We start from the raw sequence: 15302 nt of genomic DNA on the forward strand, positions 1-15302 counted from the left end.
AAAAAAAAAAAAAAAAAAAAAAAAAAAAAAAAAAAAAAGAAAGCTTAATAGTTCTCTCAGTATACAGACAGCAGTACACACGCTATGTATTTGCATTACTGCAAAGAGATTCTGCAAGGAATTCAACTAATGCTTTCCCATTTAATGTAGTATCTGGACTAGGTATTTTAATTAATTTCAGCTAAAAAACAAAACTCTGCATCTATGCTCTGTTCAGGAATTTAAATAAGTCTCAAGGACCTTGGTAAGGGGGAGAAGTATGGGGGGGAAGTCCATGAATTTACCAAGATGGCAAGCACCAATATTTGCCAAATACCACAACAGATCATTTTTTCCAAAGGCAAAGCATATTTGGGTCATAGTAAATTTCCTATAAGCAAGAGAACTTTCTTCCTAGCAGCTCACAAAGAGGTGACACAAGTGTGACAGTCCCCAAATTAAAATCAAATATGCATGGATATTCTTTGTAATTTGACATGTGACGCTAAGTCACGTCAAATCTTTCATCTAGAATGCTGCAGTCTGCCCTTGTGCATCAGCATCACCAGGCAAAGTCAGACTGAAAGCAACACACAGTTCTCATAAGTACATTTCTATCTACAAATACATATAGACATCAGGGTAACTATGTTTTTCCTGCATGCAGCTGAAGCCATTTCATTTCCTAGCTGGCAGTTATATGCCATATGTTTGTCACAGGCACATCACTGCTCTGAGCAGTGGGGTAATACTTCAGGCCATGCTTTTGTTTGTTTTGAGTAAAATGGGTTATAGACATATTGACTGTGACCATGTCATGCCACAAAATTATTTTATTGTTTCAGTCATGCTGGGTTGGTCAGTGCCATGATATTAGGCTGACTAGCTCCTTATATTCCCGAAGGAAAAAATGGGACAATAACTTCCAGCTTGACAGGATTTCAGTTAGTTTCTCTGCTTTTATTAACAAGCATATAATATTGATTGGCAAAACACTGAATACAAGCTTCACTATCATAAAATCAAAACATTAAGCAATAATCCAAAAAGGCTTATTCAGACAAAACTAGCCACCAATAGTACAAAAATTACACAGCAACACAAAGCATAAAAATTTGTAAACTTTCAAATGAAGCTAAGCCAAAAATATGGTTTTACACTGTGACAGTTTCAATATCTTTATTATGCCACATGAGAGAATAAAGGCTTAGTGGTTGCACTGGCTTATTGTCCCTCAACTGTAAAATAATCTTTTTGCAGAAGGAAAGAACAAACTCTCCTTTCTTTGAATAAGTAACTTGAATTTAAGGTTCTAGTAAACCTGTGTTTTCAGATTCAAATAAAAATTAATAATACTGGAACATCATTCCAGCCTTTAAAAATCAAGACTCCATCCTCCAGCCACAGCTACCATCACCTGAACGAACCCTCTGGTTTCTGCAGAATCATTCAGGTTATTTGCAAAGTTAGCAATACAAGCACTCATGGAATTGGACATTTACTTCCCACCTTCTTACCACTCAAATGGGTAGGCCACTGTGGCTTTGAAAGATTTTCAGGAAGCTCCACAGATGAAACACAGATCAAATAGCAAGACTGGAGCTTTATTTTGTATACAAATAAATCATAAATTCATGGTAAAGTATTACTGTTAGCTTGCCACAGAAAGCAAGTTTCTAGAAAGTGTTTGTACTGATTGCAAATTTTCATGAAAGCAGAGATTGAAGTATTGTTCCCATCTTCCTTAATGTTCTCTCTACAGGTTTTTACTTCAGCAACAGATGCCAAGACCTCTCAGTTACAGTTAATTATATCTTACGCACAGATTCTGGTGTACAGGACATTTTTTTTCTCCTCTTATCAAAACTTTATGCAAAGGAACTGAAACATTAGCATCTCCAGTGAAATATCCAAACTGAAGTTATCACCTGAGGAAGTAGAGAAACTAGATTTTTCTGTACAGTGCAGCCTTCTGAACAAAATGCATCTTAAGTACTGTTGAGACTACAAGCTTACTAATATTTACCTGCTGATGTACAGACTGGTTGGCTTTTTCCTACTGTATTTAGCTCAATGGTAAGATGCTTCATGCTGTAAAGCAGGCTAGTTGTATGATTACATTTACCATCCAGTCGGAAAAAAATAAAAATAAATCCATCTCCTACAACTAATTATGTTGTTATGAAGACAAAAGAGCCAGATAAGCTTTCAAAGGCTCATAGCCTATTGGAAAAAACAGCACCATCATAGTTGTAGTCTGATATTTTGTATGGTCCCATATCCCCAGAGATTATAGTGTTGTGTACACTATTGCACGACCAAAAAAAATAAATAAATATTTTCAGATTTGATGGTACACAAAGATACCAGACATAACAATGGCACAAAACATTTTCAGATAGGCTGCAAGTCTTGCCGATTGCTTCCACAGTTCACATTAAGATTTCTTGCAAGATCATTTATTTTAGAATATTGCTGACAGACAGTTCTTGTACTCAGACAAATTTAAATCCCGCACTTCACTCTTAAAATAAAATAAAGAACAAATCAAAAAACAACGTTCCCAGACAACAGTCCCAAATAAAACCCCGTCTGAACAAATCAAAAACCCCATCTACACTCCTTTCTAACGGTAAGTAGATGATACATTTACAATTTAAGCATATGCCTAATAAATGCATGTTTCAAACCTATTGCACAAAAACATAAGTCATGTTCTTTATCCACACAAAACAAAAACATACAAACAAAAGCTAATTAAACTCAATGTAAAAGGAAGAAGCTTGTAAAAACATCTTACAATTTCATTTTATATGCCCGTACATAAGGTTGGACCATTGAAACCAAAAATACTTGGACGGCAAAATAAGACAGAAGGCTTAAAATAGAATAAATAATTTTATAGAGTTAACTTTTAACATCCCAAATCTTATTTAAATTTAATATCATATATTCTATCTGAATTCTCTGTTTTTAATGAAACTATATTTAATGAGACTCTGAGCATGGGTGATTCATCAGTCTCATTGCTGCTGAGGGCAACGTAACAAGATACTTCTTTACTGCAATTATTTACCAGCGTAAGCAATTGTGAAAACTACTTCACAGTAGTGCCATCTTGACAAAATCCAAAATAAACTGAGCATGATCTCACTAGGACACAGAGATATCTATGCTGAGTCCAACTTTCCGTTCAGGTTTGAACAGAACCCCGGTTCCTATATAATCTTGATATAAATTAACTGTCTCTTAAGCTTCGCAGAAGTGAAACAGAGCTCTGACCCAAAGGAGGCCTCCCTCTCAGTTCAATTCAATTGCATTGTCGTCTTCTAGTAAGGCTAGAGTAAATAAATATGTGGTCCAGACACAATCCCAACCCCTCCTGAGGGAAAGAATATCCATAGCAATGATGCTATGGCATATGATTTAGAAAAATAACTGGGATTTCTCTTATATTTTTCCTTTTCTTTTTACTGAAGAGGCTTTATCAAATTAAAGACATTGCAAAAGCAGTTGCACACAAATGAGAAAACAAACAAACAAACAAACCAAAACAAAACGAACAAAAAAAGCATTTATAGGTATTAATACTGCCTTGAATTTACCTATCTATATAGTTATCAACAGAATTTTCAAAGTACTGGTAGCACCATTATATATTCAAGTAATTCTAAATAGAGCTACAAACTTCCAAATATACATTTTGTACTGCAGATTATTATACCAAGAGAAAGACTTGAAAGGCTTCTGAATTTGCTTTTTTGCAGCTGAGTTCTCAGCTGTACAACTGAGTACAAATTAGTACTGTTCCAACTGCAGTGGAAAGTGCTAAAATCCTAGCACGCTTTATAAGCACTGCTTCAGAGTCTAGATGTACAAAAGCTTTCTGCAATACACTCTTCCAAGGTAGGCAGATTTCTCTCAGGAAGCATGTGTATACATAAAGAGTGTGGGTTAGTATGTATATATGCACACACGTACACATACAAAAGCCACCTTAATCAACAAACTCTCTGTGAGCTTTAATTCTGTGTCTGCATCAGGTGCAGAGAGTGGCCCATCTATAGCCCTGTTTGTACTCTCAGTTTCTCACTAGCTACAGCCAGTCCCTTATTTACAAGGGAACGTCAACAGCATGAACAGCTCCAGAAGGGCCCAGTATGTCAATCTGCATATGCATTTGTAACACCTGCTTTCAGTTTTTTACATTAAAGACTGTAAAAAGATAGGCTCATGATCTCATCTGCTAATTCGTGTTAACCAAAGGTAAAAGCTGAAATAGATTTGAGCTGGAAACGGCAGAACAAAATTGGAGCAAAGTTCATTGCTTATAGGAGCATGCATGCTCACACCAAAGGCCTGGATATGGAGTTCTGCCTAATGCAAGCATTCAGTCTACCTATCATCTTGCCCTCACATTTGCAGCCTTTTTTAGCATTTGCACCTCCTTTACATCCCCATATTTCAGTAGGCTCCCTTTCTTTCTCTGCCTGCGTATCTTCTGATTTACTTCCCATTCACATCTGTGACTATAAATGAAAACGAGAAAGATATTTTATCTTTGGAAAGATAAACAGAAAATGGAGCATCCTTTCTGCAGCAGCACAGCTAAGAAAGGAGGGCTGAAAACTCCAAAGAATAAAAGTGCAGGAGATACGCTAAGGAATGTGGTGCTTTGAAAGCTTGAGAAGATGACTTCAAATGATGAGATAAACCTCTTCCACAATCAGCTTCCTGTTATCAGTAATAAATTATACTTTCTTGCTGAAGAGAGGAATAAGCACAGACAGACAAAGCAGGGCAGTTACAAGCAAGCTTACTTTCTTATCCAAAGGCAGTTTATAAAAAATAATACGTATAGCAGCTAGCATTTTCAGCTGATTGGAAAAACCTTCCAAAAGTTAGAAGGTTAACTGTTTCCAGATGTTAATAGTATGTTTGGAGTTCTAGATAACTCAACACGCTGGCAGCCAAATGCTCTTGTCCTATATGTGCTATACAATATACAGCTTGCAGAAATCACTTTCAACTCTGTTTTTAAAAAAGTGACAATTTCAAAAAGCCTTACAATGCAGTGAACACTGCTAAGTGCTATTGAGGGTGCATTCCATAACACAAACAGTCATATGTGTGTATATATATATGTACACACATACATGGCATTTATGTTACCTTGCATTTGCTAGGGCTGATGCAAGTACTGTTATCAATTAAGGCCAGAGGTGTGAAAATAATCTTGTCTGACCCCCCAAAACAGTAAGTAATTGTACTAAAGAAAACAGAACAGTTTCAGAAAAAATAGATAAAGAAAATACGAAGCTGTTACTAAAATATAGAGCTGCTTCTACTTCTCTAAGGAATTTTAATCAGTGAAAATTGTGCAGTATCACCCAATGTTGTCCAAGAGCCAGTGTTTCATTAGCCAGAGAGAATAAATTCTCTTTACAGTAAAAACTGATTTCTGCAAGCCATAGCTACATAAGAAATGTTTATATATATATATATATATATATTTAAAGTTCATAAATCTAGCACTTTTGAGTATTTATCATTACGTGGTGCAATATATGCCACAGCAAAATATCAGGGCACATTAAAATCAGCTGCAGAGATTACAATTAATCTTACCAAATCACCATGCAAAAAGGGCATTAAAACTTTACTAAAACAGAAACTGAGAGAGAGCAACAACTGGATAAAACCAACAAATAAACCCATTGTTTTCCCAGATTTTCAAAAGTTTTCAATGCAGCATAATAAATATCACCAGTCACTATATCATTAATTATGTTCAATGACCTACAGAACTTGATTAAAGCCAATGCAATCAGGCATACTATATAAGACAAGAACACTTTGCAAAAATATATTTTTAAATATTCAGAATGTGAAAAGTAACTAAATGCAACTTGGTGTCAAAAGCAACATTTTTAAAATCACCCCACAACATTCTAACTTATTTCTGTGTAACTGTAAGAGATGAGTCAGGCTGAGCTACATGGAACTGTGAAGTGTTTTCAATATCTGTAAACCTAGTGCTGGTAGTGTCTTGTTGAGTTTTGATTTCTTTCATATAAAATAAGTATAAATATTTTCTGTCCAGAAATCCAGATAACACATCCCCAGGAGAAATATTCAGAAGGACAGTCAGCTACGAAAGCACTACAGTCTTCCAAAATTATTCGTCTGATTCATATCATGTGATTAGTGATGCACTAAGAAGGTGCCAGATGATAGTCTCTGCAAAAAGCTCTGTCCAGAAGGACAATAAAGTTCTCTTACAGCAAGTCCATTTTGGGTCTGTAATGTAGCAGTAGAGGTGCTTTCTGCAAGATAGAAATATAGGCTAGGTTAAGAAACAAAGCCAGAATTCATCTTTCCAGTAGATAAAACTTTTGTTTCATAAACCAAGGCTTAAACAAACTATCAGAATAGCTGTCTGATCAGTCAAAATTGTATCAAGACAAGAAGGAATTTAATCTGTGAAACTCAAATCAAATGGAGAATCCATTCCCTTTTGTCAGGAATAGTTCACCTTATGACCAGTTCTATCAAGACTGTTTAACTCAGGAAACCTACTAAGTGAGAAATGTAAATGCCTAGAATTCAGTATAAGAGTACACAGTACTTCATATATTTAATAGTTCAATTCCTCTTCTATGAATATATCCACTGTTTCTTTTTCTACATAGGTAAACTTGTAAACTTCTAACATCTATAGCATGTCGCATCAAGGAGTAGCTCACCCTGCAAAGAATCACTTCCATTTGTTCCAGAGCCTCTATGAGTTTCATCTTACACTCTCCACCTCTTTCATTTAAGATGTCAATACACAGTTGCCTTTTCCATTTGATTCAAAAGTACAGAAATCTCCATGATAACTATGAATAGTAGATCAATTTGATGCTCCTGTTCAATTATTTATTTTTCATAAAAATTCCCAGCATTTTTTTCTTACATTAGGATTTAAATCCTCGCAAATTCAGTTAGCTTAAAATTCGTCATTGTTTAAAGTTCAGCAGAGTGTTATCCCTAGTAACCTACACTGAACTTGAGGCATCACCCATCAATCTCTAATCACACAGAATTGTAAAGGCTTTCTTAAATACTTTGTGATTAATCTGACTTTGCTATCCCAAACAACCACAGTATTGTTACTGAGATATTGCTGCATTTTCAAACCTCTTGATCATTCAGGAACAAATTCTAGTAGGATTCTAATTGTGACCTCTCTGCAAATCAGAGGCTGACCTCTGCCTTCTATCTGTATCTGCTATGCAGCTATATGTAGAAAAGAAACTGTTTTACTACACACAGAGAAGGAGACACTTTCCTACTCCCACCTGCACATCTTTCAGACAGTCATCCACAGCCACTAGGTGGTTCTATCTCAGTATACATTGTAAGCTTGGGTTGTGTTTGTTGTCCACTATTCCACCTCTTATTTCAAAGAGCATCAAATATACATACAGTGAATCTGTAAGTGTGACACTCATAAGTGCCCAACTTTGCAATTCATTCTTACATCTGTTTCACTTGAGATGCTATTATTAATGTGATAACTAACATATTAGATGTTCCACTTTATTATTTAGTTGCAAAGGGGTTGTTCAGAGAAACACAATCAGTAAGTTAAAGATGTACTCAAACATCATTTGACAAACACTGACAAACAAACATTTAACATGCCATGTTTATGCCTGCTAAACACTGTTGGAATTCTCCTTAACTAAGGCAGGCAAGCAATGCAATTACTCTTTCTCCCTGAGAAATAAAGTTGTCCTCTTCAGCTACAGGAAAGAACCGTTTTGAAAATTTCTGCCTTTCCTGCATCACAGTTCCTTTCCCCACCTACACAGAGTACAATCAGTTTCACCTATCACAGCTAAAATTAATACTTTCTTGTAGCTTCCAATTAATTTGCCAGAGTTGATCACAGTTTGACAGCTAATGCAACATACCATCTTCCCTTGTTTGTTATATTTAATCAAATTTAATATTTACTGTTTGAAAATGCTGCATTAGATAGCCATGAGTTTGCAGTTATTGCTTTGTAACTGTGAGAGCCACATATTTTAAAAACATTCTTAATCTAGACATTTTATGATTTATTTGAAATCACGATGTCATACCTTAAATCTCCATCTTGTAACAACTACAAACTTGAGCGTGTGGTCCTTGCCAAGAATCTCTTCATTGCATAATATGTCCAGCTGACAATACAAAGAAGACGTCAATGTGTTGAGACACAATCTGCGAAATATGTTTCAAACAATACTACAAATTTTAGGCATGATTTATTTTCTCCAAAGACTATGGAACTATTCATCCTGCAGTTGCTCTGCAGACAGAGGTAGTTTAAAAAAAGAAAACAATGTCTTTTCTCAACATAGAAGTGCTGTACCTACCTCTAATACTCTGCATGAACTGGACTTAACTTTGATTTACCTTCGCAAGCAGTACTAATGCCCTCTTCCCAAAAGCTTTACATCATTTTATTGGGCATTCTAAAAATCTAGTGATAACTCAGACCTTGAATAACTTGCAGTAAGCAAATGCCTAAAACTTAACACTTGCTAACACAAATCAATTTCCTGGCACTAATACACTAACTGCACCACAACTTATATATCCTATAAGAAAGTAGGAGAGGTGGCAGAAGAATAAACAGTACCTGTTACAGTTTGTTCCTTCATTAGGAGTGATAGTAGGCTGTTACATCAGCGACTACTGGCATGGGGTAAGGGGCCTTACACACAAAATCAAAGCTCTGTCTTTAAAAAAATGTCTGATTTAAAGGGGAAAAAAGATCCCCTTTTCAAACAGTGATGCTCTTGTTGGGCTCCAGCCGCAATTCAACAGCTTACTAACCAGATGAGGACAAGAAAGAAGATGTTCCAGTTTTGTTTCAGGAAGCCTAGGTAAGTTTCGGCACTAAAATAGAGTGGTGTGAAATCAGAGAAGCTGGAATACAAGAACAATAAGGATACAAACCAGCTGCTGAGAAGTTTGAATGGAAAGATTTTGACACTCCAGACTAGAAAGCAAATGATTGAGATGAAAAGAGCCTGTGAGCAAGACCCAAAGAAGTAGTCAACAGAAGCTGCATTACGTGTTTGTCATAAGTGTTAATCTGGAATCTGAAATGGGAGAAGTGTGAAAAATTGTATTTCTTTTGGTACAGTTCACCTAAGTTCTTTATATGATTCCAAGTACTCCCTTGGAAAGGAAGGATATAACACTTTGGGTAGCGACTTCATTGACAGCACAGTCAACATCAGTAGTGCTTAATTACTTGTTACTGACTGTCCCCTGCAGTGAATCACACAGAATCACAGAATCACAGAATCACCCGGGTTGGAAGGGACCTCAAGGATCATGTAGTTCCAACCCCCCTGCCTAGCAGGACCACCAAACATACACATTCAGATCAGGTTGCCCAGGACCCCGTCCAACCTGGCCTTAAACACGTCCAAGGACGGGGCATCCACAACCTCCCTGGGCAGCCCGTTCCAGGGCCTAACCACTCTCCTAGTAAAGAACTTCCCCCTAACATCCAATCTAAATCCTCCCTCCTTCAACTTGGATCCATTTCCCCTAGTCCTGCTGTTGTCAGCCCTTTTGAAGAGTTTACTCCCCTCCTGGGTGTAGGTTCCCTTCAGGTATTGATAGGCTGCAATGAGGTCACCCCGCAGCCTTCTCTTCTCCAGGCTGAACAAGCCCAACTCCCTCAGCCTGTCCTCATAGGGGAGGTGCTCCAGCCCCCTGATCATCTTAGTTGCCCTCCTCTGGACCCTTTCCAAAATCTCAATGTCTTTCTTGTACTGAGGGCTCCACACCTGGACACAGTACTCCAGATGGGGCCTCACAAGAGCCGAGTAGAGAGGGACAATCACCTCCCTGTCCCTGCTGGCCACCCCTCTCCTGATGGAGCCCAGGATCCCATTTGCCTTTTGAGCTGCCAGAGCGCACTGCTGGCTCATGTTCAGTCTCTCATCCATCAGGACCCTCAGGTCCTTCTCTGCTGAGCTGCTCTCAAGGACCACTCCTCCCAGCCTGTACAGGTGCCTGGGGTTCTTCCGGCCCAAATGCAAAACCTTGCACTTTGCCGTGTTGAACCTCATCAGGTTCACCCGAGCCCAGCCCTCCAGCCTGTTGAGGTCCCTCTGAATGGCATCCCTTCCTTCCACCGTATCAACCGCACCACTCAGCTTGGTGTCGTCAGCAAACTTGCTGAGGGTGCACTCAATTCCCTCATCAATGTCATTAATAAAGATGTTAAAGAGCACCGGTCCCAAGACAGACCCTTGGGGGACACCACTTGTTACCGGCCTCCACCTGGACATAGAGCCATTGACCACCACCCTCTGTCTGCGGCCTTTCAACCAATTGCTTATCCATCGGGTCGTCCACCCATCAAATCCACTTCCCTCCAATTTGGAGATGAGGATGTGGTGGGGGACCATGTCAAAGGCCTTGCTCAGGTCCAGGTAAATGACATCGGTCGCCTTCCCTTCGTCCACCAATGCCGTCACTCCATCATAGAAGGCCACAAGATTAGTTAGGCATGACCTTCCTTTGGTGAAGCCGTGCTGGCTGTCTCGGATCACATGCTCATTCTTTATGTGACCAAGCATGTTGTCCAGGAGGATCTGTTCCATGATCTTCCCAGGCACGGAGGTGAGACTCACCGGCCTGTAGTTCCCCGGGTCCTCCCTGCTTCCCTTCTTGTATATGGGAGTGACGTGACCCTTCCTCCAGTCATCCGGGACCTCACCTGACAGCCACGACTTCTCAAATATGATGGAGAGCGGCTCGGCAACCACCTCAGCCAGCTCCTTCAGGACCCTAGGATGCACGCCATCCGGCCCCATAGACTTGTATTCATTCAGTCTAAGGAGGCACTCTCGGACTTGCTCTGCCCTTACAGTGGGGAGGGATTTACCTCCTTGGTCCCCACATAGAGGTTTGGTGATGCAGGGTTCAGGGATGTGAAAAAGACTAGAATCCTGGCCACCAGTGAAGACCGAGGTGAAGAACTCATTCAGCACCTCAGCTTTCTCTTCATCTGTTGAAGCCAGTTCTCCTTTTAAATTTACCAAAGTAGGTACGGCCGTTTTGGCCTGTCTCTTCTGGGCAATGTACCTGTAGAAGGTTTTCTTATTGTTTTTCACGTCCCTTGCCAAGTTCAGTTCTGCCTGCGCCTTGGCTTCCCTGATCCCACGTCTGCAAGTCCGGACGTATGAATGTGAAACCTCTGCAAGGGCCACGTTTATGAAACAGCCATATATGCACCTGAATATAATGTATGAAATAAAGCTCCTTGAAAAGTCTGTTTCAAGTGCATGTAGAAGATCATAACAAAGCCATTTGGCCCAAGGATGGACATGAAAAGATGCACTGCAAACTAATAGGCAAATCCTTTATAAACCCAAGCTACATTTTAACTGTAGTATTTAGGATAAGGAGGTAATGGAAGAAGGAAAATCTACAGGAAATAAGACCATAAATCCTAAACTGAAAGTGAAAAAAATATTGTATTTGTAGAAAAATAACTTGTTTAAATTCACCTCCTTAGCTTACAAAAATGACTATACAGAATACAATTTAAGACACTGCGTTTGCTGCTACTTTCAGGAAGTAAAATAAGATGTTGCTTTGAAAAAGAATGATCCCACACTTCTCCATAGAACTTTTAATGCACAGAATTATATTTGAAGATTAAAATATTACCTCATTAAAAGAAGAAAGGTTTAGTTTTTTGGCAATGAACTTCTTTAGATGCAGGACTGTTGCTTGTGCTGAACAGCGAATCCATTTTCGTTTTAATCCACGCAGTTTGCTGCTATTGCATTCCAAGCAGATGCTTACCTTCAGGAAAAAGCAAGCAGTCAGAGCTGGGTGCAAGAAGTGACTGCAGTCCTCATTATGTATTCCATAAGCAGTTCACATTAATACAATGAAGTAAAAAATACTAATATTCCTTAAAGTGAAATGCATGTAGTCCAATTAAAGAAAACATTTCCTAAGAACTTGTCATTTAGTGATAAGCATGCTTGACTAAAAATTCTTCTCTTAGTGATGGAAAAAGTATGTGTCAGTGCAAATTTACAGGCTACCAATAACTCACGAGGACCCTACATCTAAAAAGAGTCTGAAATATAATAAGAAAATTGTTTTCAATTCTTAACAATTGTTTCTTCTGTAACTCCTTGCTTTTAACGCAATTGCTAATTCTAGAGAATGTTAATGTAAATTTAAAAGAAAATAGCAAATTTTAAAAGAATGGACAAAAATGATGTAACATACTTATAAAATTCTAAGGATGGGCATCAAAATAAAGTTTATTCCATTTCTATGCTTCAATTCTCACTTTTCTCATCCATCAATTTGTTATTTAGTTTAAGCTCTGTGATGATTCACTTTACGTGCTAAGAGGATCTAGTGTTAAGCACAATCCCTTTGGAAGTTCTCTTGTTTTATAATTGAAAATTAATCCAAGTTAAATTTACACTGGAGACATATGAGAAAAATATAAAAGGCATAGCTGGTATATCCTAGCAAGAGATTTCAATTTCAAATGTGCACTGTATTTACAACTTAATGGTGGACTTTCCAGCTTTCATACTGTTTTGATGGCATAGAACTATCACTGTTCAGAAAAAAGAACAAGGTTTTATTCATAATTATTAATACACATTCAGTTCGGTGTATCAGAATAACACTGAGACACCCATTCATAAAGGGACCCAAAAAAGCTGAATTTGTATTAATCTGAAAGCCAATAAACAGTTTGAAACTCAGTAAAATGACAGAAATACCAGTGCCTTTAAAATATTATCCGTTCCTGCTATATCCCAATAAGTAAATCATACTTACACGAAATCATAGTGCAACAATGCATCTTGTTTTTGGCAGTGAACAAAAAAAAAAAAAAAAAAAAAAAAAAAAAGCCTGAAACAGTTAACAGTTTTTTCCTTAATAATTTAACAAGGCCCTAAATCTAAAACCCCAGATAAAAATAAAACATGACCTATGAGCCCACCTGTTCATCACTTCGGTGGTAGTCATTATCTTCTTCCTGTTTTTCCTCTGAAGTTTCTTTGTTTGAATTTTCATCTGTTTTAGTTTCACCTTAGGTAAGAAAGCAGATATGTGGGATATCACTTGTCAGGAGATTCTGACGTTAACATGATTCCAACAGCAGAGTTCATGACTGCAATACAGAATGACTTCCCAGACAGTAATTATTTTGTTTAGCAACAAAAGCTGCCACCAGACCCACACATAAAAGAGCAGAACAAGTATACAGCATAGCGTTCAGTCCAGCTGCTAGCAGTGCAGGAGTTGTGAAGTTTCACTGAGTCCCCATGCGGATATTATTCTGGAGATTGCCTTCACTAAGAGTGAAGGAGAAGCTAAAAATAAAGGTTACATGAACAAATAAGAGGCAAAACCAGCATACGTGCACTCTGTTGTACAGCATGATGAAGCAATTCTTAAAAACCAACTGGACACATACCTCTGGCAGACCTGTTTGACAGTTATGAGCAGCACTCTACCCAAGAAAGAATAAATAAATAAAAACATTTACCATTTCGATGAGAATCCAGATGCTGCTTTGCAGAACATGTCTCCCCTTTGATGTCTCCTGGAACTTCCATGCCCAGTTTGTGATAAAATTCCCTTTGCTTTTTCATTTCCGCTGTTTAAAAAATTGTAAATATTAACCACTGTAATGAAGTTCTAATACAGTGTTTCTGATTCTCGTGTTCTACCTGTTCTGATTCAAGTGGAACAAGACTGCCAACAAGTAGTGATGTTGTCACCACTTAATCCTCTATCTTTGCTACTGCATCAAGTCATGGCTGACCTTATTTGCCAGAGTCAGAATACTAGTCATCTGAATAGCTACTATGGTAATATTCTTATTAAAATGAGATGATTTTAAGTACTGTGCCTTATTCTGAATCCTTCCCACAACATTTTAGTCAAACTACTGTTTTTGAATTTTTATTTACTGTTCTGATTTTCAATATACTAGAAATAATTTTCATATAATCTATTTCAGCTTGCTTATCAATATCTGAGAAATCCATTCTTCATCATAAGTGAATTAAGATATTCTATTTAAATGAAAGTTGTGATGTAAATAAGTGACAAAATGTTGTGACAAAAATATCATAGGATAGTTACTATAAAGTACTTGTTTATTTGAACAGATCCACTCTCAAAGAGGATTATTATTATTATTATTATTATTATTATTATTATTAAGAGAATTATTATACATACAAACTAAAAGCCATCTGTTGAGGAAGGACTCACTCAGTAGAGGAAAACTTCACTGAAACTATAATCAGTCCAGCATTACATTCCACCTCTGAGAATTCTGGAAATCTGGCATAATAGGTCTATGTCCACAGTTTACAAAGAAAAAAAAAAACCAGCAGCTGCATTGTGCCAATATGTAAAAGCTGAACTAATGTTGTGGTTTAGTAATAACTGTGGTTTAGTACTTTTTGATTAAATATCCCATCTTGCATTTTTCTTCTTCTCAACAGAACTACTGCAAGTACAGATATGAAACCAAATCAATCACAAGAAATAGAACTAATGAAAGAACAAATTTTATGCTGTATATTTTATTTCTCCTCAATTTCCCCTCCCTTCTGTACTTCGTCACTTGAAACTGTGAGATTTTTTATTTCGTTGTGGGTTTTTTTTTTGCTTGTTTGTTTTTTAATTGTTACAGAAGTATGTGCAAAACTGTGTCTAAAAAAAGAATCATACTACAACTTACCTTCTTGGAGGCCTGGCACAAGTTTGTAAACAATATCTTGCATTGTTCTGTCATGACTATCAAGGGGGAAAAAAACAGAATCAGTAACTCAACTATCTTGTTTCAAAACATATGTGCTAAACAAGTCTCAGTGCTAAAATGATTTAAAAGCTTTAAGTCTGTTAAAAAACAATTTCAATTCTCAAGCTTTACATAAAATATGAGAGTAGTTAGAAAGGAACTGAGATAAAGACTAAGATAGAAGGCCCATAAAAGTAAGAGGAAGAATTAGGCTGTTCCCTTCAGCAGTCAGGCACACATCACCAGTAATCTCAAAATTCCCTTAAACTTTAAGGTAAACACATTTTTAGTAGAAAAGAATCACAGGTAGTATGTTTTCTGTATCTACAGATTCGTCCCTCACCTTCCTGCATTATCCCTACCAGCCTTAACAAAAATGAAAGAAAATAACACACACACACGAAAGAAAGAAGACAACAACATAAAGAAAATTTGATTTTGCTCTTAAGCCATGCTTTCA

General features: G+C 37.4%; 1 protein-coding gene across 7 annotated transcripts in view; it reads right to left on the reverse strand.

The window, feature by feature from the left end:
* Positions 1-2858: 2858 nt before the first annotated feature.
* The window catches only part of PCGF3 (polycomb group ring finger 3), a 53057-nt gene continuing 40613 nt past the window's right edge, over positions 2859-15302 (reverse strand). For all 7 annotated transcript variants that reach the window (XM_042864931.1, XM_042864929.1, XM_042864926.1 and 4 more), the window contains 6 exons: positions 14783-14838; positions 13574-13684; positions 13025-13113; positions 11713-11850; positions 8112-8192; positions 2859-6305 (listed from right to left, as the gene is read on the reverse strand). In XM_042864931.1, the coding sequence (XP_042720865.1) occupies positions 6258-6305; positions 8112-8192; positions 11713-11850; positions 13025-13113; positions 13574-13684; positions 14783-14838 (523 nt within the window). In that variant the 3' untranslated portion in view covers positions 2859-6257. The remainder of the gene's footprint in view (positions 6306-8111; positions 8193-11712; positions 11851-13024; positions 13114-13573; positions 13685-14782; positions 14839-15302) is intronic.

The sequence above is a fragment of the Lagopus leucura genome, unplaced genomic scaffold (assembly GCF_019238085.1).
Source record: "Lagopus leucura isolate 7727_CA_CO unplaced genomic scaffold, USGS_WTPT01 Super-Scaffold_774, whole genome shotgun sequence".
Taxonomy (NCBI): Eukaryota; Metazoa; Chordata; class Aves; order Galliformes; family Phasianidae; genus Lagopus; species Lagopus leucura.